Genomic DNA, 23,149 nt, shown 5'->3' with positions numbered 1-23,149 from the left:
TATCTGCTTCACACAATGCCACCAGTAATGAATGTTCTAGAATTGGAACATAATTTTGATTATCTAGCCATTACTTTTGATTTATGGCACATAGAGACAGCTGGGTTTTTATAAGCTCACTCTGCAGTACTGCAGATAACAAATGTAATGTAATAATCAAACTGCTGTAATTTGGAACACAGAATGGGTGGGCCCACAGATCTGTCTATATATACCCATACCATATCAACAAATTGTATCTTAAGAAGCAGGAATATAAAGTAATTTCCTCATTGCTACTATTCATTATTCATACCCAGAGCAAAATATGTTGCTTTCAGAACCAGTATTTAGGCTCTTTGGGAGGGAGTGAAACACCTGAAGGTGGTTTGATGAAATTACATAAATGTGTACTGTACCACTATGAGATTTATAAATGCATTGGTGCTAAAAGAAAAAAAATAAAAGTGTCTCGAAATGAATATATTTTAAGAAATAGTAACAAATATAATCCATTGTGAACAATGCAAAATCTAATTTTTTTTCTGGGTGCAACACAATGCAACACAGGAAAATAGGAAGTCTACAAGAATGTGCTCCACTAGGAGGACAAAAAATAGCCACTTCAAAGAATAGGAGGTTGGCCATTTTGTTTTGTTACAGGATATTGATTCAAGGTCTGAAAACAGCAGCAAAAGAAATGGTTACAGAAACTGAAAATGGGGAAGAGGAAACAGAAACAAATGCAGAAACATTCTCTCAGCCTTGCCAAGAGAACCAAGTAGAATTTGTTTATGCAAAACAAAAGGGCTTTAAAAGTATGCATTAGATGGGAAATACATCAGGGAAAAGAATAATTCATATACCAGAGCACATTCCCTTTGTTAATAAGAGACAAATGGTCCTAAATACTTTCTAAAATTTAGTCTCTCACAAGGTGAGGGGAGGAGAAGAAAGACAGACGCCAATAGAAAATAATGACCACCTTGTCTAGGCAGTAACCAATCCTAAAGGTGACAAGGCATAAAGAAGAGATGTGTCGGTGCTTGTGAGGTCCAAGTTTTGCATTCCAAGGGTCCCACATGGGTGGCTTTTGTGTTTTCAGGGAAAAAGGGCAAGAGATCTGTGACAATGCTTGAATCTTCTGAGTGGCAATAGTTACATACACACAAATGCATTCTCTGCAGCCAGAGCTAAAAGGAGAGCAACTCAGAGAGTATGTGTCCACCACCTCACCCTGACTTGATCTTCCCAAAGAACTCTAAGTGGGCTGTTGCAATTCACATTTTCACCACAGCATATGTCATTCTGTGACAGAAAAATCAAGAGAGTATACAAATATGAAATCTGACTATAAGTACCCACTGGCAATTGCTGCATTTTTAGATGTTCTAGAAACCCAGAGGTTTCATGCATAAAATACTGCTCAGGACATTAAACTTTGAAAAGGAAGAAAACTCTTCCCAGCTATTGGTATGTTGAGAATACATCCTGAAGTCTACAGCAAAACAACCAAACAACAAGATTAAGAACTTGATTCCTTGAGGCTGCAAACTGAAGAATATACAGAATCTGATGTGAGATTTGGCAGTGTTCAACTATCTATGTAAACTGAGGGGGAAAACTGGGAAAGCTCAGTGCTGGAACGTAACCCAACAGGAAAGGCAGCAGCACTGATACTGGGAGCTACAGAGAAGGGGCATCTCCAAGTTCTCCGTTATACCAAAAAAAGCTGTTTGGCCAGTACAGATGCAGCAGCTTGGCTGGAGAGTGTCTTGCACTGACTGATCAAAGGGTCCCTAACAAATGGGATGCTCTTTCCCTATCCGTATGATGGAAGGCACCTTGAGTCCCTGTGAGGAGCACTTAGCCTTTTTTCTTTAGCCATTCTTCTCCTCTTCCATTTCCCTTAGCTTTGTTGCTAAGGGGAAAGATTTTCATTATTCCAGTGAGATATAAGTAAAGTGCAATTATCCTATGCTTTAACAAAATTCCTAGGAAAGAACCTTTTCTATAGAAAGACTAAAAATTAAAGTTATGTAAATAAATGTAGAGGAAATGAAACAAGTAAGGACATAATAAAAATCTGTATCATCCTTGGCTGAAAACTGTGTATAAAATATACCATTGTGAATTAGGTATTAAAGCATTTGAGTGACTTTCCTGATTTTTATTTGAATACTAAATATCAACTGAGGTAAAAGCAGGGACTTTGCTTTTTCATTTATGATCCATCAAGGTAAATCTGCAAAAACCATACTACCACCACTAGCAGGAAGGTAGGAATAGTTGTGCAAATGAAGAATTGGCAGCGGCTTACATGAGACATCTTTAATGACTACAGACAAGTTTCAGAGACCCTTTCCAGGTTGTGTGTCTCATCACCTGTCAGAAGAGGTTTTGCCTTGCTTGTTAAGGTGAATGGGACCATGACAGAGCAGATACAAATGTTCTTCTAAGTAAGGAATCTGTTAAAGTTCGAAAAACAATACTGCAGAACTCCCGAGGAGCATCCTTCATGTGGCTTTTAGTGACTTCGCTACTTTGGCACGAGAACAACCACTTGAACTGTTTGGAGAGAGCATGGTAAGTAGACTTTAGACTGTTTTCAGGATGAGTATTAGCATTCTTCACCAATATCTGGCAATCACAGAGAAAACACAGTAAGCTAGATCCATCCACACATAAAGTCACTGGTATCCATTTAAGATGTTTATTCCCCAAAACCAGTCTTCTCCACCTTTATTGACTATGAAGTTCAGAAGGATATAGGCTATGAAGGACTATCATTGAGAGAAAATACAAACTGTAGAAAGGCTGAGATTTCCTAAGGCCTCATTTCTTGCCAGTAACTTCCTTGTACATGGTGTCTACATGGCAGAGAAAATATGTAGAACTGCCAAATCCCATTTACAAATTAGGCTGTGAAAATTTCCCAGGATAACTGTAGGGTCAAAACTCAGCCATCTTCCTCTCAGTGCAGTCCTCTGCTGGGATTGAAGCATGTATCATGGGTACAAAACCTGGTTGCCCATTTCTAGAATAAAAACCAAACTGAAACTTGATGAAAGAGGATCAGTTCAAATGTCTTTTTTCTTCTTGAATAAGCATCTGAGATGCAGAAAAATCATTTGCCTTTTGTTCTGCTCAGCAGACACAATGATGATCTAACACTAGGTCTGAGAACCATGGCTACAATTTCAAAGCAGCTGCAGATAGAGCTGGAAGATTGTCTGATCAAGATAAACCTCCTACTGCTGCACAGAAGAGCCAGATGCTCATAAAAGATAACCTCTGCCCACTTTTAACAAAAAAATGTGCTATAGCTCAAACTGGAAATCTTTCACAGATCTTTCCCCCTCTGTATTTTTTAAAGTTCATTTAGCTTTTCTAGTTTGTTTGTTCCAAGTAACAATAATAGAATTATGCTTAAAATACATAAATTACATAAGACAGAAAATCAATGTGCTAAAAGCAGCATTTTGCTTATTTAACATGCATTTACAGTTTAAATCCTGCCCTTCACCAAAATTTTCCTTACTTAACTATGCATGGTCAGATTTTCATTTTTCTGTCCGGATCTATATCTTTTTTCCCCCCTCACTCTGCAAACTATGGAAATAGTTTACAGGTGGTCATTGGCAACTTTGACACACTACTCAAAAATCAAGGCTTTGTTACAGCATCAAGGTACAGTTGTAAATGCACAAGATAAATGATAGCCAGGCATGCAGAGGCTGAAATACTATATCCCAGTCTGAGTATTGCTACTTCTCACCTGTGTCAGGAGCAAGAGGAAGAAAGGAGACATGCCCACAAAAAGTGGAGTTACCCCACAAGCAGCGTTGGATTTACCTCCCAAAGTCACAGTCAAATTATGCAAATTAGAGTGTGAGTGCTGAGGAAGCACTGAAGTGGCACCAGTGAAGAGCATTACCCAGATTAACTCCCTGCCCATCCAGCTGTCCCAGCACAGAAGGCTGCTATGCCAGTGCCAGAGGCCGGACCCCCTCCCACTGCTCCCCTTCTCTCAACTAAGGAACTGTGGTGTTTCTGCTGACTTTGAGCTTCATACTGTTCACAATTAGGTCCCTAATGACTGTAAATGTAGACATTGGACCTGAGCACATTGCTGAAAGTGAACAAAGACAGAACTGCTGTACCTACGTTTACTTTGTTTGCAGAGAAATCATCGCAACAGGTCAGAAACATGTTTAGTAATGACTAATCTCCTAATGGGGCTTTTCGATAGGGCTCCATGACCACGAGCACCTCCTTGATGGACATGACTTGGTGTGCCCTCAAGTTAGCAGGGGCTTGTCTTTCCTTCAGCATAAGAAAGTCCAGGTGGCAGATGACTGCCACAATCTGCAAATTATTTTATTAACGCAATCTGCAGCATAATCACACAATCATTACACTGTCAGTCTAGAAATGAGCCAAAAATATTGCAAGTTCTATTATTTAGATAATTCACATTAAACCAAAGAGCTAGCCACCCATGTGGAACTGAAAATTCTGAATTCCCAGACATCCCAGCACAGTTACTTCGCTTTCACTGGGGAACTTGCCTTTCAAATTTGTGCCAGGCTTTCTTCTATATGCAGCTTATTTTCAGTCCAGCAATAACTATGAAATGCTAAAGAAGTGCATATAAATTCTCATAAAATTCAAACACATTTTATGCACTTTTTATTTATTATAGTCAGGGCTGCTCAGGTAGAAGAAAAAAAAATGCCAAACCAAGCACCAGATCCAAAATTAGCATTTTATTCAGAACGTTGGGGTCAGAGGTGTATCATTCATATTCTGGTACACAATACAGAGGCAAAGCTGTTCTCAGAAGTCTCTCCAGTTTGAAAGCTTCTTCTCCCATCCCTCCCCACCCCCAAAACATACTGTATATTTTCTCGTGCCACCAGTATCAGGCCAACTTCCCCCCCCCCCCCCCTTTTTTTGGTACAAATTATGTAAAACTTTTTTGTGCTAAGAACTTTTCTCCCTCCCCAAACCAAAAAAATAATAAAAATAAAAATAAAAAAAATATTGAGTACTCTAACTACAGTTCAACAATTGAATCAATGTCACTTGTTTGCAACCTGTTTTGTAAATACTTTATCCATAACGAAAGATATAAACATGCAAAAACCTGAATCCATAGTCCAAATAATACATACACGTGTTCTGAAGTTTCTGCACTTCTCCACAGACTATGCCAATAAAACATTATGTACACATACCATTTTTTACAGTGAAGTGGGAAAAAAATACTAGAAATTAAAAAAAAAAACAAACCAAAAGTGTACATGGATTAAGACCAAAATGTGTCTAACATTCTAGCATTAAGAAAAAAAAAATCAATTCTGCTACAAACTGGTGATATGAAAACTCCCTTTATTTGCAACCAGCTGCATAAGTTTTAGAATTTTAGTGAAAAAAGTCCCCTAACATCTAAAACTAGAAGTAATGTACATTGTTCCACCTCATGGTCTTCTCTCCCAGATAATAAAATTGTTCCATGAGGATTTTTTTGTTTATTTTTAATCTCCTTATTTTAATAAAAGCAATGCGATGTAACAAAAGCATGTTGAAGCATATTGTGTTTCACCTTACTCCTCCCCACCCCAACATATTTTGTCTCTTTAATGCATCATTTCATAAATCAGTACCATTAAAGCCTTAAACATAAAACTAATTCCGATCTGAAAAAGGTACAAAAAGGCACATAAAATCCCAGTGCTTCTGTACTGTAAAATTCAAGTGTAACTGAGCTCAATATTTTTTTCCAAACAGCATTGGATCACTGATATTCCACGGAGCCCAAATTGGTTTGCAGCCTAAGCCAAAGCCTTCAGCAAGCACTTGTGCTAGTAGACTACAAAGTTAAAGCCTAGCTTCTGTATGCTTTTGGGGAATATCAGTTGAAATGTTTGTACTTGTCCAAAACCAAAGTTCACTTTGAAGTTCAGTCATCGCCTCCACCGTACATATCAGCAAGTTTCTTGAAACGTGGGCCCCAGTCATTTAGGTAGTCATAGTCTTGCTCACCACCACTACTTGAGGAGTTAAGAGAGCTCAAGGATCCAGCAGTGGAGCCACTTCCTTCATAGTCAAAGACTAAGAGGGAGTCATATGGTGGGGCTGTAGGGTCATTGTCAGCTGCTTTAAGTCCCTGCAAGAAGGAGAGGGAGAAAAGAAGATAAAGTTCTGTATCTGAGAACAAGACAAAACACAACTGGAATACTGCAGTGCAGTCATCTATTAAGCAGCACCTGAGAAAACAAAGTTCTTCCTCTTCTCCCGTTCAGTGCAAAACAGGACAGTTATTTTTGTAACTCCTTTTAGAATGACCAGGTTTCCAGCATTACAGCACTGGACATTTCAAATGTAGCTGCAATTACAGGTCTAACAAAACGTTAAGAGAGCATCATGGCACTGGGACCAAAGCTAATAAATAAACAGTTTCAGAGCTATACAAGCTCACAACCTGCAGCATGGGCAATATGAGAATGGTTAAGCAGACAGACGGGGAAGGAGAAATAGGCATGTTTGCAGAGATTCCCTTTAACAGCCATCTCACATGGCCAATAACATACCCACTGACTTTTCTGGCCTGCAGTCCATCTGCATGTGCCAAAATCCTTATTTAGTTAGTCCTGTAAATTCATGCACCTCTGTAGGCTGCTGTGAGAAAAAGGTATGGTATGTTGGTTTAAGCCTTATGTGTTTTCCCATAGCTACCCATGAGATTCCACCTGCTCTTCAGAAAAAACATGCACACAGTGATATCAAAGCTAAATACAAGATTATAAACATTTTTGTTTTCTCGTTTCAAGGTACTGAAGTTATCAAAACAGGAATAGTGGGTCTTCAGTAATTTTAAATTTCTAGTCTACAGAACTTAATAACCCAAACTAAAACCAACACAGAGTAAGAGGAAAATCCAGGAAAGAACCACATTTACAGAGAAAAGTCTCTTCCCTCCCTGTTTTCTTACATAAGTCCAAACCAAAAAAATTATATGAGTAACTAATTTTAAAATATGAGACAACTGCTCTGTGCTTACCCACAGAAGATTGACATGTTGAATATAAAAGGCTGAACTCTGAAGTTAAAAAGGACTATTATATTTTGTATTTTTCAGCCTCACAGTTTCTTCCATGGGATTAGCAATTTTTTTCAAGATCTTCCACTTTGAATAGGATCTACTCAGGCAGTCACTGACATAGGATAATCTATCTTCCAGAATTCTATAAGGCTGTGCTGAGATTTTAAATTGCACACTATTAATTTTAACCAGTGCTATTTGTGCTGGTTTTGCTTTTAATTTTTAATGTTTATTTATTTAAAGAATGGCTTTATTATACTCCCACTTATTTGAAGGAATGAGCATGCCTCCTTCAAATTATTTAACATATTCTGGTTCTAGGAAAGTCTGTTTTACTCTCAATTGTGTTTAGTCCAAATCTGACATAATGGAACCAGATGTTGATTTTTCTTCTAGAAATACACATTACAGCTAAACCTATTAATTAAAGCATATGGCATTGATAAGGTAGAAGCAAATCCTGGTTCTTTATTGCCTATCTAAAATAATTCAGATGTGTGCAAAATGTACGTAAAATAATTTGCAAATCGGTGGTGGAAAGGCCCAGCGTATTTATCAAACTAATGACCTCTAATCAAGAACACATTTTGGACTTGAAATGATCATTTCATGTAGTGCAACAACATCAAGCAGGTTATTAATAGCCTGCATTAGAAGCACAATTTTGAATTATCTGATAAGAATAATTGGTGATGCTTGTTATCTCTCTTCTTTGGCGTTTCCCATCCTGATGGCCATAATAAGCACAAAAGATCTGAGATTTCGAAAAGGCAATCGCCAGTGCTGGAAGACTCTCCTTACCAACTTCAAAGCAGCAGACAGTTCTAAGGCTTTCTCTCAACTTCTGCTGCTGATGCACAAATTCAATTTTATTTCTTAGGCAGTAAATGGCTTTATGGTATCTACATCTTTCCTTGAGCCTGCTTGGGATGACAGACACCCATGCATTTGGAACACAGGTGACACAGAAAAAGAATAAATAGCACTTGAGGTTAAGGAGTGCTGAGGTATGAATCCCAGGTATCCATGTGTTAAAGTCATTTAGAAAGTCAGTTTGGAAAAGAAATGCTATTTCCCTGCAGTTCCACCTACTTACAGCCAGCCAACCATGGGATAACAATTTATTAATAAAATCAGTCAGCAAAACATTTTCCTAAATCACTGCAGAGATTCTGATATCTATCAGCCATCCATGGCAAGGCAGAAGGCAGCCTCTTTCTATATGCTTTTCGAAAGGGGAAGTTGTAATTTTTGTTTTCAATTTGCTGTTGGTATCTCACGATAGCATTTAAAAAGAAAACTGGTTTGAGCTACTGACTTACAAGATAGTATCTCACTAACAAATTCACAGTTTCAAAGGTTGTGCTAGCAGTGTAATCCATTTCATTCAGAGAATGTAGCTATGGGTCACGTTATGGAGGTATTGATTCAACCCTATGGCACAAGTTACACTAACATTTGCACTTATCTTCTGGATAAAAATTCCTCAGATTCATAGTATAGTGATTCAGCTTAGTATCTAACTCTTCAAATGACAACCAAGCTTTCTCCTATATTTGTGTGGAAAGTTACAAATTAAAATGAGAAAGAAATACTATGATGTTTTCACTCTCCCCCTGCTAAGCCTATGCTTTGAACGTACCCAGTCTACTTCTGGGTGTTGCTGCTGGGTTCTACAGCATGTCTGACAGCTCTGGCAGTGATATCGGCTTATGAAGCTCCCTTTGGTTTCAGCATTGCCACCTTTTTTGTTTATTATGCCACTCCTTTCTGTGGGTGGTACCACAGCCTTCTGTACCTGCACAACTGAAAAGGCAACAAATGGCTGCCAGAAGTGGCTTCTACTGATTTTGCTGCCATGGTGTTGTCAGCAGCTTCTGAAGAGAGATCTCAGTTTTTGCCAGATGTGTTGAAGAATCTCAGAGCAGCAGAGTTGTTAGAGTTACTTGGTTTACAGTTTCCTGATCTGAAAACCCAAAGTTTTCACTGGAGAGAGAAGCTCATTCAACAACAGAATTTCTGGGGCACATACTTGGGACCAGGGGAACCTGCTGGGATAGTGAACTAAGTCACATTTCCTTGCATCTGCTATACCACTAGTGCACAGCAAGAAGTCGCAGAAGAACCATGGCAACACAAAGGTCAGCTTGAGACCTAAAACAGACTGACTCACAATCTCACTTTTTTCCTCTTCCTCTTTTATATAAGTTGTAGCAACTTTCACTAAGGATGAGATAAGGGGCAGAATGGGAGAATCTACAGTGCAAGTTATACTTGCCTTAGTACGTGTAGCATTCTCAATTTCTCTCAAATCAAAGGAAAGAAAACCCTTCAAATCTTGAATTAACATGAAACATTACAAAACGTAATGCTTTTATTTTCATTAATTCTACTACTTAATCAGATTCAGCAGACTTTTGATGAGAAGGAAAGGAAGAACAGAGTCCTCCAGGGAAATAAAAAAAAAATAGTTTATATCTGGAACCATTTTTTGACTTGACAAGAGAAAACAGAAAACATTGAAGGGACTCTGTTCTGCATGAAGGTGCACCATATCAATAACCATTTACCAAGAATGAATTGAGGGTCCTCCATGTCCTCATGGGATGAGACTTTTAGTTTGTAATTTAAATTTAGTTTACCTCAGGCTATGTCCTCGATTGATTATAAACATATTCTTAGCCACAAACTCTCCACCACAATATAATTTGCTTGAGATTTCTAGGGACAATATAGGTGGTTCTTGAAAACGGGATTAACAAAGCTACTTCAAACAGGACTAATTTATACTGTCCTGCAAATCCTGACTATTCTAAGTGTTAATTATGCTCCACACTCTGCAGGTTATGCTTTAAAAGGCTCAAAATGGAAAACAAGGTCTACAGAGGATTCTTAATAACACATGACTTATTTCACTGACTTGTTTGTACAGTGGACTGGAAGAAAAGGAGGTTTTTCCCTTCCCCTCTTAAATTAGAGATTCATCTATCCATTGAAACAGACAAAACAACAAAGTCCCCAAGGTCATTTAGCTTATGCCTGCAAAACATATTTTGACTATAAGATACCTCTGGAACCTTCTTATTTTAGACAGTTCATAGATCTGTATATATTATCTCAACTTTCTAAGTGTTATAAAAACACATGACTTTTTATCATGCTTTTAACTTGTTTTTCAACTGAGAAGTCATCAGAACACTACAAAATACTCTTATTTATGCACGTCTCATTGAGTTAAGTAGATTTAAAACAATGGATGACAGCTAGAAAATAATATACAAGGAGAAACCAAGTATTGCCAAAAGGAAAAAACCTCAAAATGACCCACTAGGTCTTTTTCACTTTTTGTTTTATAACTCTGTAATAAAAATAATAAAAAAAAAACCCCAAACATGCTTTCTTGGCAACAGTAGCTAAACCTGCTAAAAACTGAAATCAATCAAGTTCTTTTTTGTCAAAGGCTGGAGTAATTCAGAGACTAATCTGAACAATGCTGGCTGTGTTTCTGAGGTGCTGGTGAACATTCAACAGACTAAATTAATTCTCCCAAAGGATCATACTGAGCAGCATCTCTGGGAATAAGGTCAAGTCCTCCAAAAGAGCAGACATCTCCAAAGAGTAGACATCTCCAAAAGTGTTGCATCTTTTCAAACCAAGGGGATAAATACAGACTTTGCTACCGAGGTACTGACAACTCAAAGGCAGCCTCTCCCTGCTCAGCTAGTGACTGGGCTAGTTTTGTGAGTGGTTTGGATTAGAAATGCCCAAGGAAAAATTACATCTAATAATAATGAAGTTGGACGCAGAGATATATGAACTTTGCTCTTTCTTATCCTGCTATGTTATTCTTACAGCTCAGTCTATCATCTGGATGAACTGCTCTAAGAAACATCTGGTACAGGTTTTACTCGAGATATTTATTTCACTTACTTCAAGTAAAACTGAGAGAAACTTACCAAATTGTTTGAGTATAATCTTACCAGGACTGCAAAGGGAGTTCTCTGAACAGAGTCTGAAAACCTGTGCAGTCTGAATGTTTATGCTCTAGATACTGATAATTTTGAAATTTAACTATAATAGTGAATACTACTGTGAAAGACCTATTTCCCCCCACACACTCAAGATATTTTAGAATCACCATTGTCCATTTTGCTCAGACTTTTGGCAAAACAGACAGAGCATCGACAACCTTTGGGTGGCTACTGTCTGCTAGACAGAGGGTTAAGCCCCACAGTAAAACGATACATTGCTGTGAAATCCTAAGAAAGAAATACCTTATGAAGAAGACACGCTAAATACATAATGCTTAAAACATAGAAAATACCTCATATAGTTCCTTTCAGTCAGAGGATATAATTAATTCTGAGCTAAGCTGCAGACAAGAAAATTGCCATGTTTTCTTTAACTTCATATATATTTCCAAGGTTTATCTTAGAGTCAATGACATTAATGACATTATTTTACTGTGTATGAATAGCTGGGAGAAGCCTTCTTTTTGGTGGGTGGTAAGGGGAAGCATAAAGGGAGGTAGTGATATAATACAGTAGACAGCAGGAAGAAAATGGCTCCATGCTCATCCTTACTGCGATATAAACATACTGGGTTAAATCAAGCCAGCAAGTACTGTTTCTTCAGCTCCATGTGTACACATTGATGCCCTCGCCTTCAAGAGCAATAGCCTACTGAAAAATAATATTGCAAGAACAGCTTGCTAAGTAATTTAAAAATTGTAGGAGGCTAGACAAACTCTGCCCCCTTCCTGGCTTTCCAGGAGAAACACACCCATTCCCTGCCTTTGCTCTGTAACAGAGCTTGACAGCTGCTTTGATAACAAGAAAAATCAGGGTTCTGTGCCACTGCCTGCCAGGTGGACAGTGTCTGGTCACAGCTGTGTGAGAACAGGATGGGAATCTCTGATTGTTTGGAAAAAGGTGAGGAAGCACAAGGAAGGTTTTGTGCGTATACTGCCTTGACCAACAATGTGGGCTTTTTATTGTCCCATTTCTCCACTATTTTCAGAAGCCAGTTATAACTGTAATATTTAGAGGTGTAATGCATGCAGAAACCTGAAGTCTCTTAAAACACAATGTTATATAAGAATATTTGGACATTTCCTGCTAGTCAATTTCCTGTAGACCTTTTTACAACTGTATTGCTGTATACATAAAAGGGGCAAACACAATTTTCTGCAGCTTTCTAACACAAAAGACTGTAGTATATTAGCCTGATTTTTCTTCAAGGCAAACAAGAATAAACATGTTGGCAGAAACAGTTCTGCAATACTCTGCAGAATGTGTCCAGGTCTAGTTACCGAAGAAGATATGAGAAAAGTAGAGAAAATAATAAACTACAATTATTCATGGAGAGAATATAGTAAAAAATAGTGGTAAATTTCGGGTTAACCTTCTTCTTTCTATAACCAGCAAACAAAGGAAACACATTCTATCATAAGTACCACAATGCCAATGATTTGAGACTGACCAGTGACAGAAATAATGAAACAAATATTTGTAGGAGTATTTCTTTCAGAACTGTAAATAATCTGGTATAGTCTGAATCTTAATTACGTTTATCTTTACTAGATTGAAGAATCAAAAATAATGCAAAATTTTGAAAGCCCTATGACAAGAAAAGTAGTATTAAAAGTACTTATATAACATTTAATTTAGTTGCCCTGCTCGCTAACTGTATTTGATGGAATTCCTTTGGTCCTATTGAAGGTAGTGAATTTCCACTATTATCTGGATTCAGAGGGTAATGTATGAGGAGAATGAAAATTAACTTCTTCCACAATTAAATTACTGTGAGTTAATAAATGAATTTAGCCTATACTATAATTTTGTTAGTCTGTTTATTACTTGGAACCCACCGAATAATCCTGCTTGGAGATATTGTGGTTGCAGCTGATAACGTATTATGAATGTAATTAATACAAATGTACAGAAGTTAATTGATATATCTTCTCTTTCTGTTTGAATAAGTTAATTAAATTTGCCTGCACTTTAAAAGAACATATTTACTTCTGTCTAGCAAGACAATTTTAATTGTCTAAGGATGTTTTAAAAAGTTATTATGTTCTAACATAACAGCTACTCATGCAGAGTAGAATAAACAAAATATAAAAGCTTATCAGATCTTAGGAGGAAACTCTTTTTCACTCTTCTACCTCATTAATGAAGTCCCCAATGTCCCCAGGATGAGGAGCAGCTGATCTGACTGGATACTGAGGTTCTGCATGAATTGGCCTTTCATCAAGACGTCTGATTCCAACAGGTTTGATGGCATCTGGTTCCACAGTGTCAGGCTGCTGGAGCTGGCTCAAGTCATAATCCTGCAAAATATGAAACAAAGACAGGATGTTAGCAGAATTTCAAACAATATCTGTCAGGGAGAAACATGATGAGGAAAAAAGGGAAAACCCAAAGTACAATTTCACCTGAGGTCCTATTTTCAGGATTGTTATGCTTACTGAGAATAAGTAAGTAACATTGTTATTTGCATACCAACAGGATGTTATTTGATTTATACTCTCTGCATCTACCATTTTGATTCTATTCCACCAGATTTGTAGAGCTTCTCATAAGTTTTCCATTGAGAAGTAAGGATTTGAGTAGTACTATTAAGAGACTAAACACTTTACCTAGTAACAATAATTTACTGCATAGAGCAAAGATGCCAAATCCAACCCTCATTTTTCTAAGCAGATAAATATCACCCATTCTGAGAAAAGGGCAAACACAGTGCTCTGCAGCGTTTTCTAATATCTTCAAAGAATGAATTTAAGACTCCTTGCTGATTTCATGTGGCTTCCATAATACGAAAGCCAAAGGGGGGAAAAATGTCGTAAGAAGTACAAAGCTCCTCAGATTTGGCCTTAATTCTAAGCACTTTCTAGAGATTACTCATGAATCTGTTCATTAAGTACTTGATGCCGCAGTTTCAAACCCTGGCATACTGAAGAAGTTAGCACAGCACTATGAATTCCAATATGCAATGTGTATGTATGTAAAAGTTTTAATTAGATCAATGTTTGTGCACTTAAGATAGATACACCACAGTTCTCTTTGCACAGTGTGATGCATTTCAGCACTGTCATTCACCTGACTCCATGACCTCACTGTGGTCATGTCGAGAGGGTAGTCGTGCTCTAGGATGCCGTTCAAGAATTATCAGTAGATGGGGGCTCATGCCAACTCTACCATATGCCAGATAACTGCTCGGATTATTTGTGGGGCAGGGTAAAAAGCATCCTAAATAAGCTACTTTATCAACCATCAATATCCATTTTTCAACAGTGATGTTCTGGTAAAAATCTTATTTATAATCACAACTTGCTGGAAGTCATCTGCGCAGACAATTATATTTTTATTAGTTCCTTACTGGCTTCTCAAGAAAGGAATGCAAGCTTTTACTTCTGCTGTTACCTCACGGGATGTAGGTCCTTTTTCAGAGTGTGACCTACTGCACCCTCAAAACCAGACTTCCAACATGAGAAGTCTGTTGATAGCAGTGATGGTGGTTTGTGAGGAGAACAGTAACTGATTACCAAATCCACTACACCTTCTTGTTACTTGGGTCCTCAGATGATTGCACACAAATATATAGGCAAAAAAAAGGTGGAACAGCTCCACTGAGATCTGAGAACGCAGTTTCATAAGCTTTAATTAGATTACAAGTTCCTTGAGGCAGAGCTGTAACTCCTACCCTTCGGTACTTCATGTACCAAACAGAATAGTAAGTGATCTCCAGGAAGCGGTATGAATTGGAGAAAAGTAAACAGAATAGAACTTTTTATCCTTTTCCTTTTTATTACGTAAAATCAAAACAGTTTAGAGACATGCTATCAGAAAATCCTATCAAAAAGAGAAGAATGTACTTTTTAGAATTTATAAATATGTAACACGAGTGCTTTTCATACCCACCCAAGAGATAAAGGCGGAAAACACCAACAGGGAAAAATGAAAAATACATTTTTTTTCAATTCTAAGCATTTCATTATGGAGGACTTCAAATTGGTATGGTTAAATAAAAATGTATTAAAACCCGAAGAGTCTCTGGTCATTTCAATTCTAGACAGAGAAGATGGGTTTTTTTCACCCATGCATACATGTACACAATTCTTTTTTACTGGTTAGTGGTCATACAGAAATGTAAAATGAATCAAGTCAGCCAGTCTAGAATCTTCACACTTAGAGACATTTTTTTGTGTGTATTTACAGTTTGAGACATATCCAGGCTCTCATAGCTAAAAACACAGCAAAAACTGCCATCCATGAGGTAACAGCAGTGCAGAATGTGTCCTTACATGGACTCCCACTCTGGTTTTATTTTCTAGGGTAATTTATGACATTGCCATTTAGCCTTGTGTCAGAGGAAATTTATTTTGTAGGTCTATTAGTGTCCAGACAGGAAGAGAAGATCCATTGTACTTATTACCTTGGACTCTCAAGCCCCTCGTATCATTAGAATCAATACTAGCTGTGCATCAGCTGAGTATGGGCAAGTCATCCACCATCTCCCCAAACTGCTTTAGTGCCAGGCAAACACAGCATCATGCAACGACTCCAGCTGTTTCAACATTCTGTCTAAAGTTGACTCTACTCAATTATTGCAAAGTAACAGAAGTAAAAATGTTCTAAAGTGCCAGGGTATAAGCTGTTCAGGGCTGCTGAAGTTCCATCTCTTCACTCAGTGCTGCTTTCACAGATAGAAAAGTGGGAAAGCTTTTCACATATTACCTAAAACTTCTGAACAGACTTTAAGGTTAGCCCCAAGCAGAGTTTGTTAAGATAGTTAACTGCAGAATTGACAGCTAAATGGAAAAGCACCTCATCAGAGAGAGAACAAGACATGCTGGGGTAAGCTGGGACAGTCAGCTTTGAGCAGTATTCTGGGTCATTATTTTTACTGTTAATTTCAGGACCACAAGTCAACAGTGTTTTGGTTTTTGCACCAGTCTTTTTCCATATAACCTGTTCATAATTACAATCTGCTGAGAGACTACTGACAGCAGTTCTTGAGGAACAAGACTTGTCCCTCCACTGGAGGTGCACTTCAGAGAAAGTTGTGAGAATTAATTCATGGGGCTGCTAATTTTTGTCCAAGGCATTTATTTACACTGTTTAGGCCTAACTCCTGCAATTCTAGAACAAATAACTCTTTCCCTTCCTTCAGTTTGGACTTAAGCAAATCCAAAGGGTTTGAGTTTTTCTCCTCAAACTTCTGGACAAACTTAGACTGTTAATGGAAGAGAGAATCTACTTAGTTTTCCTGTATTGGATGGCCACTAAATTTGCACTCATTTTGCATCTAGAAAAAACTCGGGCCTTAGATACCAGAAACTTAAGACTAATCTGATAGTCCCAGTCTACAGTCTACAGGCAACAGGGAAACAGAAACCTCACATTCTATGACAGGAATCTAAGTGAAGCAAGCTGAACAATCCCTTGTCTTTCCCCTTGTTTATTAAGGGACCTATGATCATTGAAGACTCTATAGCTACCTTTTAGATGGTTAAAGAGATGACAACCTTAATGCTTTATCAGTAGAATCCTCTTGATGCAATCACCAGCATTTCTGTCTCTTTGGTTAGCATCTTTGGCATCGCTATTTGTTCTTGCTGAAAAAAGCCTTGACATATGTATTAAAAAGCAACATCTAGTTGCTCTTAATGAAATAAAATCACAATGTACTAAAAGGACATTTTATCAGAAGTGGCATCTTGCAAAATCAATGAATGTCAAATAAACCCCCCACAAAACCCCAATAATCCCTTCCCCTCCAAGTTGATTACAACATTGACCTTATTAGCTTCACTTAGTTCTAGACAGCTTTAGCAAAGACTTACACCATTACTAGTTCACACGTTAGGTTCCTGAGATGTGAGATCCCAGTGAGACAGTGCTCAATGTCAAAATCAGCTAGCCAGGTCCTACGAATTAACCCCCCTACCAGATGTGTACGCAGAAGTCTCCAAAACCCCAAAAAGCATTTCTTTAAGAATATGCAGAATCCAAGTATCTCAACTTGAATAGAAAAAACATCCAGAATAAAAGAAAAGGCTATTTTATATTCCTCAGTAATCACTGAGAAACAAGATAATGCAGCCTTCAAAATCTCCTCCTTAAACAACTTCCTCTTGGGCAAGGCAGCTATTCCTAGAACAGCACCTGAGTAATAAGCCCTCATACAGCAGTCATCGGTTACAGCAGAAGAGATTTTTTTAAAAGTAACTCACTTTCTGACTGACATTCAACAGATCCTACAATCCCTGGAAAAAAAAAGAGGGGTATAGGTCAGGAAATAAGAGTTTCTCGGAAACTTCTAGTTTTATACAGCTTTCATTTTTCTTTCTCCTGGATTAGCTGTTCTAAATTTGAAGATTTACTTAGTTTCTGGGGAAAAAAAACTTAAAGTAAAAATTCTTACAGTAACTGAACCTGCCTTATATGAATGTTTACTGGAACATTAAAAAGCAGAACTGCAAACAACAGAATAAAACTACAACTTACTGAAACTATAAAATGCTATGCATAGACAGGATTGACTTTTTTTGAGATAGGAAAACTCTGAAAATATTGTAATATATTACATCTAAATTGAGCTTTCCACTATAATAGTGTAGTACCTGGAATCTGACTGACATTCATTAATGATTTATGAATCTGGCTTCTCTGTTATCTCAGAGCTCTCCGTTTATTTCCTGGCTGCTCATGAGACTGTGTTATACACTTCTAGGGGTGACTTGGGTTTTTACCTTCTACAGAACTAAAGCTTTGGTAGTCATGAACATAGGCCTGGAAATATGAGTAATATAACAAATACACTACACCCGTTTCTCATTTTCAAAGGATGCAGCCTTTGCAAAGAAATATGAAAGTTCAGATCTATCTCCATACAGGAAACAATCAACTTAATTGTCATCAGATCACTTAATTTAATGGTGTCATTCACTGAACACAATCAGCTGCTGTGGTTTAATTGCATGTAAAGCAACGTTGGCAGAAATTTGCATTTCATTTGCCCCTTCTACAGGATGGTGCCTTAGTATAAACTCATTTTTTTTATTTTCCAAAGAGAACAGAGCAAATTATGACATGAAGTACCTACAGATAAAAAATGCGTTCTCCTTTGCGTTCCAAAGACAATTACTGTCTAATCCAAGTGAAATGGGATGAAATATTTTAAGCTGAATGAAAGGGAAGAAATATTTTAAGCTGAATGTTCCCACTGAGGTCTTTTAAAAACAAAGAAAAAGGACGCAAAACCCAATGCTGCTATATCTTACCATTCTACCACCAAACCCACCAAACATCATCCTAAACAACTGTTAGAAATTTGCACTTAAAATATTGCCTGAGTACTGCATAATGCTCCAACCCACCCTAAATCTTACATTTGCTGAAAAAATGGGACTTCAAGAAAAATAAAGCACAGAGGACTGACTAGATGTAGGCTGCAGGTGGGAGGCCAGTTGAAATACTTGCGCCAACAGTTGTTCTTTATTTGACACTTGCTTTTAGGTTAATTTCTGCCATATTGCTTTTCCTATTTTTCTTTATTATAGATGCAACTAGAGTATTACAAGTTAGTAATTTTTAAGATAATCAAGATGCTCAATTTTTTAATAATAAAAAAGGTGAAAGTTAAACTCCAGCTGCAGATAAAACACAGTAACAGGCAGAGGTCTTAGATATGATAAAATAAAACAAATTTGTAATGGAATTATGGTAACATGACTTTTCATATGATGAGATAAGGATTCACCAAAAAATGACAGTAATTCCTCCACAGGAGCACTGTATGAGTTACTCATTCAAAAAATTGAAGCTACCATCTTAGTAAGCAAACATGATCCCCAAAATAACTACCTTTTAATTATAATATTGTATATTCATAGGGTATATCCTAGCAACCATTATTTCATTTGTTACCTTTAAAACTGTTGAATATAAAACATGTTCCATCTTTAATGCAATGCAAAATAAAGGTTAGAAAGTGAGAGTAAATTATCTGAATAACACTCAGAGAGGGTGGTGAAAAACAAAATACAATCACATGGATTTATAAAGTTTATCTAGTAAGTAAGGACCATTATCATGTATACAGCAGAGGTTGTAACAAGATCAAGCACAGAAGACTAATATAATCTTAAAATGTAGGCATACAGAAAGTTATGACAATAAGGGAAAAACCCAAACCCACACAAGTTCAGAAGGATTACTTAATTTGGTTTTATTTATGACACACAAATGCTGGAACAAAGCTACCTTTTCTATAAAGATGCAATTTCTGTTTAGAATTTAGATCCTGCACACATAACAGTAAATCATTGTGCTTTTATTTTTAATGCTATTAACACCATTGAAATAAATGCTACTATTTTTCTTCTTTACATAAAAATGTAATAAAACATGACAAAAAGCAAGCTATTGACTAATGCCAAATAAAGAAGTGATACAGGAAGGACCATGCAGAATCCTCAGAAAGAAAACTATTTTGAATAAAGTAAAATCATTGCATTGGGAACTCTTGTGCTGAAGAGATTTGAGGGTTAGATTAACATACATGTTCAAAACAGCTCATCTGCAATACTTTCAAAGCATACCACCCCCCTGCTCGGGCAACTTGTTTCAACAGGACCACCTGCATGAGGGAGTACTACTAAAATGCAAAAAACATTACAGAAATGAGCTCAAGGGAGAGGAGAGAATCATCTTGTGCAATGAGATGTATACAAAAGCAATTAAATGAAAAAAAAATGTATCACAGTTATCAGGCTGACATATGCTGCACGTATCCCAGTCAAGCACCCACTGCCTTGATGTAAGTCACACAAATAATGACCCGAGATATGCGACGAAAATGAATAAGTGATGCTTATGGGTTGTGATGTGCTATGTGCGTGAACTATGCTGCAGACACGTGCTAAGTGCTTTAATGTTTGGCCAACAGCATATTTTGGTACTTGGAACTGAGAATGGTGTTATAAGTTCCAGCACATTGTATCAGGGGAGAATTTTCACCATTTGTGCCTCACAACGCCCCATTTGCTAAACGACTACAAGCTGTAGATTATGTATCCATTAATAATCAAGACAGTCACTACCAGTTTCTTAATCTGAACCTAAACTAGGCACATCTGCTTCAGAATATAAAGAAGTATACTGGCCCCCACCCCAGTGAGCTTAAGATTAATTTCAGAAAAAAGAAAACAAAATACCAAGGTTTAACAAAAAAACCCAAAACTAACCACAAAATGAACAACACTTCTCCCCCACAGCAAACCACCAAATTTTTTATGGGAGACATTACTCTTGATAGAACATACAAAGAGTTTGAAAGGAACATGCTAAACATGCTTTAGATGTTTCTGGGTCTGCCATGACAGCTAAGGAAACCCAACTGCATAGCTTCAAAATAAATAAATAACACCTCTCAAATAAATCAATTACTTTAAGAGAAAAGCCACAAGTTTAAAAGTAATTTGGTTCAGGATACAGAGTCCTAAAAGTTCTATCAATTATCTTCAAGCCCTACCAGCCATATATTCAAGTTACCTAAACATTTGGGAAATATGAGGCCACAGAGGGAAAATTTTCAAGTATTCATCTAGAAAAGCATGTGATTTTAAAAAGTAATTTGCTAGCTATAAATAGAGGTAATGGTAATGATTATGAAAATATCTGAAGCTTTTAAAATATTGTTCTCACTAAGATTCACAGGAAGCTTTGAGTATTCACTTCTATTTCACTGCAGGCAATGTACCCTGGGTAGGATGGCTCTGTGTTTGAGTCACCTTGTGTTCTGCCTTCTACTGAAGCTGCTTGTTTAATCAATCCTGAGGGTTTTGGGGACAATGCACCATAAAACGTTAATATTGATACAGAGTATTTTCCTCTGTCATTTGCTGATGACTTCTGGATCGAAGATTGACCATGAAATAAGTTTTTTTGATTTTAGTAGAACAATGGCAGATTTAGCCTACGAGGTCTCATTCTGAAAATACATTTTTGATGTCAGTCCCATGCTTTTTTAGAACATTTTCACTTTTACAATTAAATGCTTTTCTTAACTTTGACAAAAATGTAAAGATCTTTATAGCCAACATCCTTTGCCCACCATGTTCTGCACACAGCTTTGCTTATGCAGTATTTTGCTAAGCCACAGTTTGCCAAAATGAGATTACTACTTGTAGAGAACTTGGGACATTTGAAAAGCTTTGCATTCCAAGTTCTTAAATCTCATATAAAATGTCTGCAAAACCAAATAAAATCAAATGAAATATAATCCTCCGGCCTTCCCCCAGGAAAAGGAGGTGAGGGGGGCCAGGAGGGAACCAGGAAGAAACAAACCTAGGAACTATTATCTCTAGTTAAGCACAGGCAGAATTTAGATTTTACAAAATGCCAAATCAAAATAAAGTAAAAAAAGCTCCCTGAAAAGCAAGACAGAACTTTTTTACATCATCCACTGTAGACAGAAAAATAAGTGCCTACATGAATAGTTTGTGTTCTCTTTTCAGCCACTCTGGATAGCAACAAATTCCTAGCTTTGAAGCTATGGTAGAATCTACCCCCTTTTTGCCCTACCAGTAGTCTAAAACTCCAGCTACGTAAGTGGTTATAAAAGCTTGTTATATTTTCTGTGAGCTTTTATTTTCTTCTTCCTGACTTGTTTGTTACATTTGGAGTGTGTGTAAAGATGGTTTAGACCCTCAGAGACCAGTCTACTGCTCAATGGTTGAGTGTACCTGAACATGTCTGGCAGCAAAAATAATTAAATTGCAATAGTGGCTTTAAAATTTGTCTTAAGAAAGTAAGTATGGGTTTTGTGGATAAAAATCATTGAATCTTTTGTGAAGCCCTCAAACCTCTCTGCGACTAGATGCTTTCTATGCTCACAGCGAGAAGAAATGATCCTAATTTCACATTTCTTACTATTTTACTGCTACTCCACCCATATGCAATTTATCCTTTCATTGCCTGCAGTACCCTCATTCAGTGCTGGTGAAAGGTTGTGTTTATGGATGGTTTACATCCCTCTAATCTCTATGGCATCCATGGAATGTTACCTCCTGCCACAGTACCTCTCACTAAGACAGCACTTCCATTGGAGAGGTGCACAGTACAAGAAGGTCAGAAGAGAGACTTCAGAGCCATTTCTAATTTACTGTCATTGTAAACTGTTACAATGATTAAAGTTTCTGATGTGCACCACAGTCCCTCCCAACACTACTCTAGCATCACCTATGACTTCCCAATGGAATATACCAAGAGAACCTTACTCTGTCCTGAGGGTTGTGTGGACAGTAATTAAAAATCAAAACTCCGTGACAACTGCTGAACAGATCCTCCAGAGAATTATGGGTGAACAAGAGCTGAGGATATGTGAACTGAAACATTAGTTCTCACAGCACTGAGAAGCCTTAATTTTTACAAAAAACTTGTAATTCTTTTGTACAATAGCAGATGCACAAACAGGATGCAGTTCTTGTACTCAAACTATCTATGTACAAACAACTGGCATATATGCATAGACTCAAAGGGTTGTTTTCACTTTATTTAACAACATAAGCAATTTTCCAAAAGTGCATAAACTGAGGTTTCCTCTGCAAACTGCTTAAAAAGAACATTATGCAGAAAAGCCAGGAAGTAGGAACAGTACTTGGGGAAATGCAGGAAGCATGGAAATTACTAAGGGGAACACAAATTTCAGACAAACAAACAGATGAGCAGAAGGAAACTATAAAAGTCTGTGCCAGTGAAGGGAGAGACTTTTCAGACAACTCAAGTGCCAGATGACTGAGACTGGGGATGTGTGGCAGAATTACACTTAATTTTTCAAGGCTTTTAACTGGAAAATTTCTTAGACTCTATTATATCCACTTTGTAATTATATCTTTGTAATTATTAGACTTACTTCTACCACTAATAATGTGCATAAATCTACTGTTTGTCATGTTCATAAAGCACTTAATAAAAATTCCTCTGAAGGAAGGAAATTGCACTGCTTGGAAATCCACTAACTTTGAGAGAGAAGGAAAAAAGAAGCTATTCTTAG

The 23,149-nt window shown here is 37.3% G+C and overlaps 1 protein-coding gene across 5 annotated transcripts in view; it reads right to left on the bottom strand.

Annotated features, from left to right (window-relative positions):
• Positions 1 to 4,733: 4,733 nt before the first annotated feature.
• Positions 4,734 to 23,149, bottom strand: part of CDH2 (cadherin 2) — a 118,409-nt gene continuing 99,993 nt past the window's right edge. For all 5 annotated transcript variants that reach the window (XM_064654555.1, XM_064654516.1, XM_064654548.1 and 2 more), the window contains exons 15-16: positions 13,254 to 13,418; positions 4,734 to 6,151 (exon numbers count right to left, since the gene is read on the bottom strand). In XM_064654555.1, the coding sequence (XP_064510625.1) occupies positions 5,945 to 6,151; positions 13,254 to 13,418 (372 nt within the window). In that variant the 3' untranslated portion in view covers positions 4,734 to 5,944. The remainder of the gene's footprint in view (positions 6,152 to 13,253; positions 13,419 to 23,149) is intronic.

This window comes from Pseudopipra pipra, chromosome 1 (assembly GCF_036250125.1).
Source record: "Pseudopipra pipra isolate bDixPip1 chromosome 1, bDixPip1.hap1, whole genome shotgun sequence".
In the NCBI taxonomy this organism is placed as follows: Eukaryota; Metazoa; Chordata; class Aves; order Passeriformes; family Pipridae; genus Pseudopipra; species Pseudopipra pipra.
Note: the sequence above shows the minus strand (reverse complement) of the source record. Positions and strands in the feature narration are given on the sequence as shown.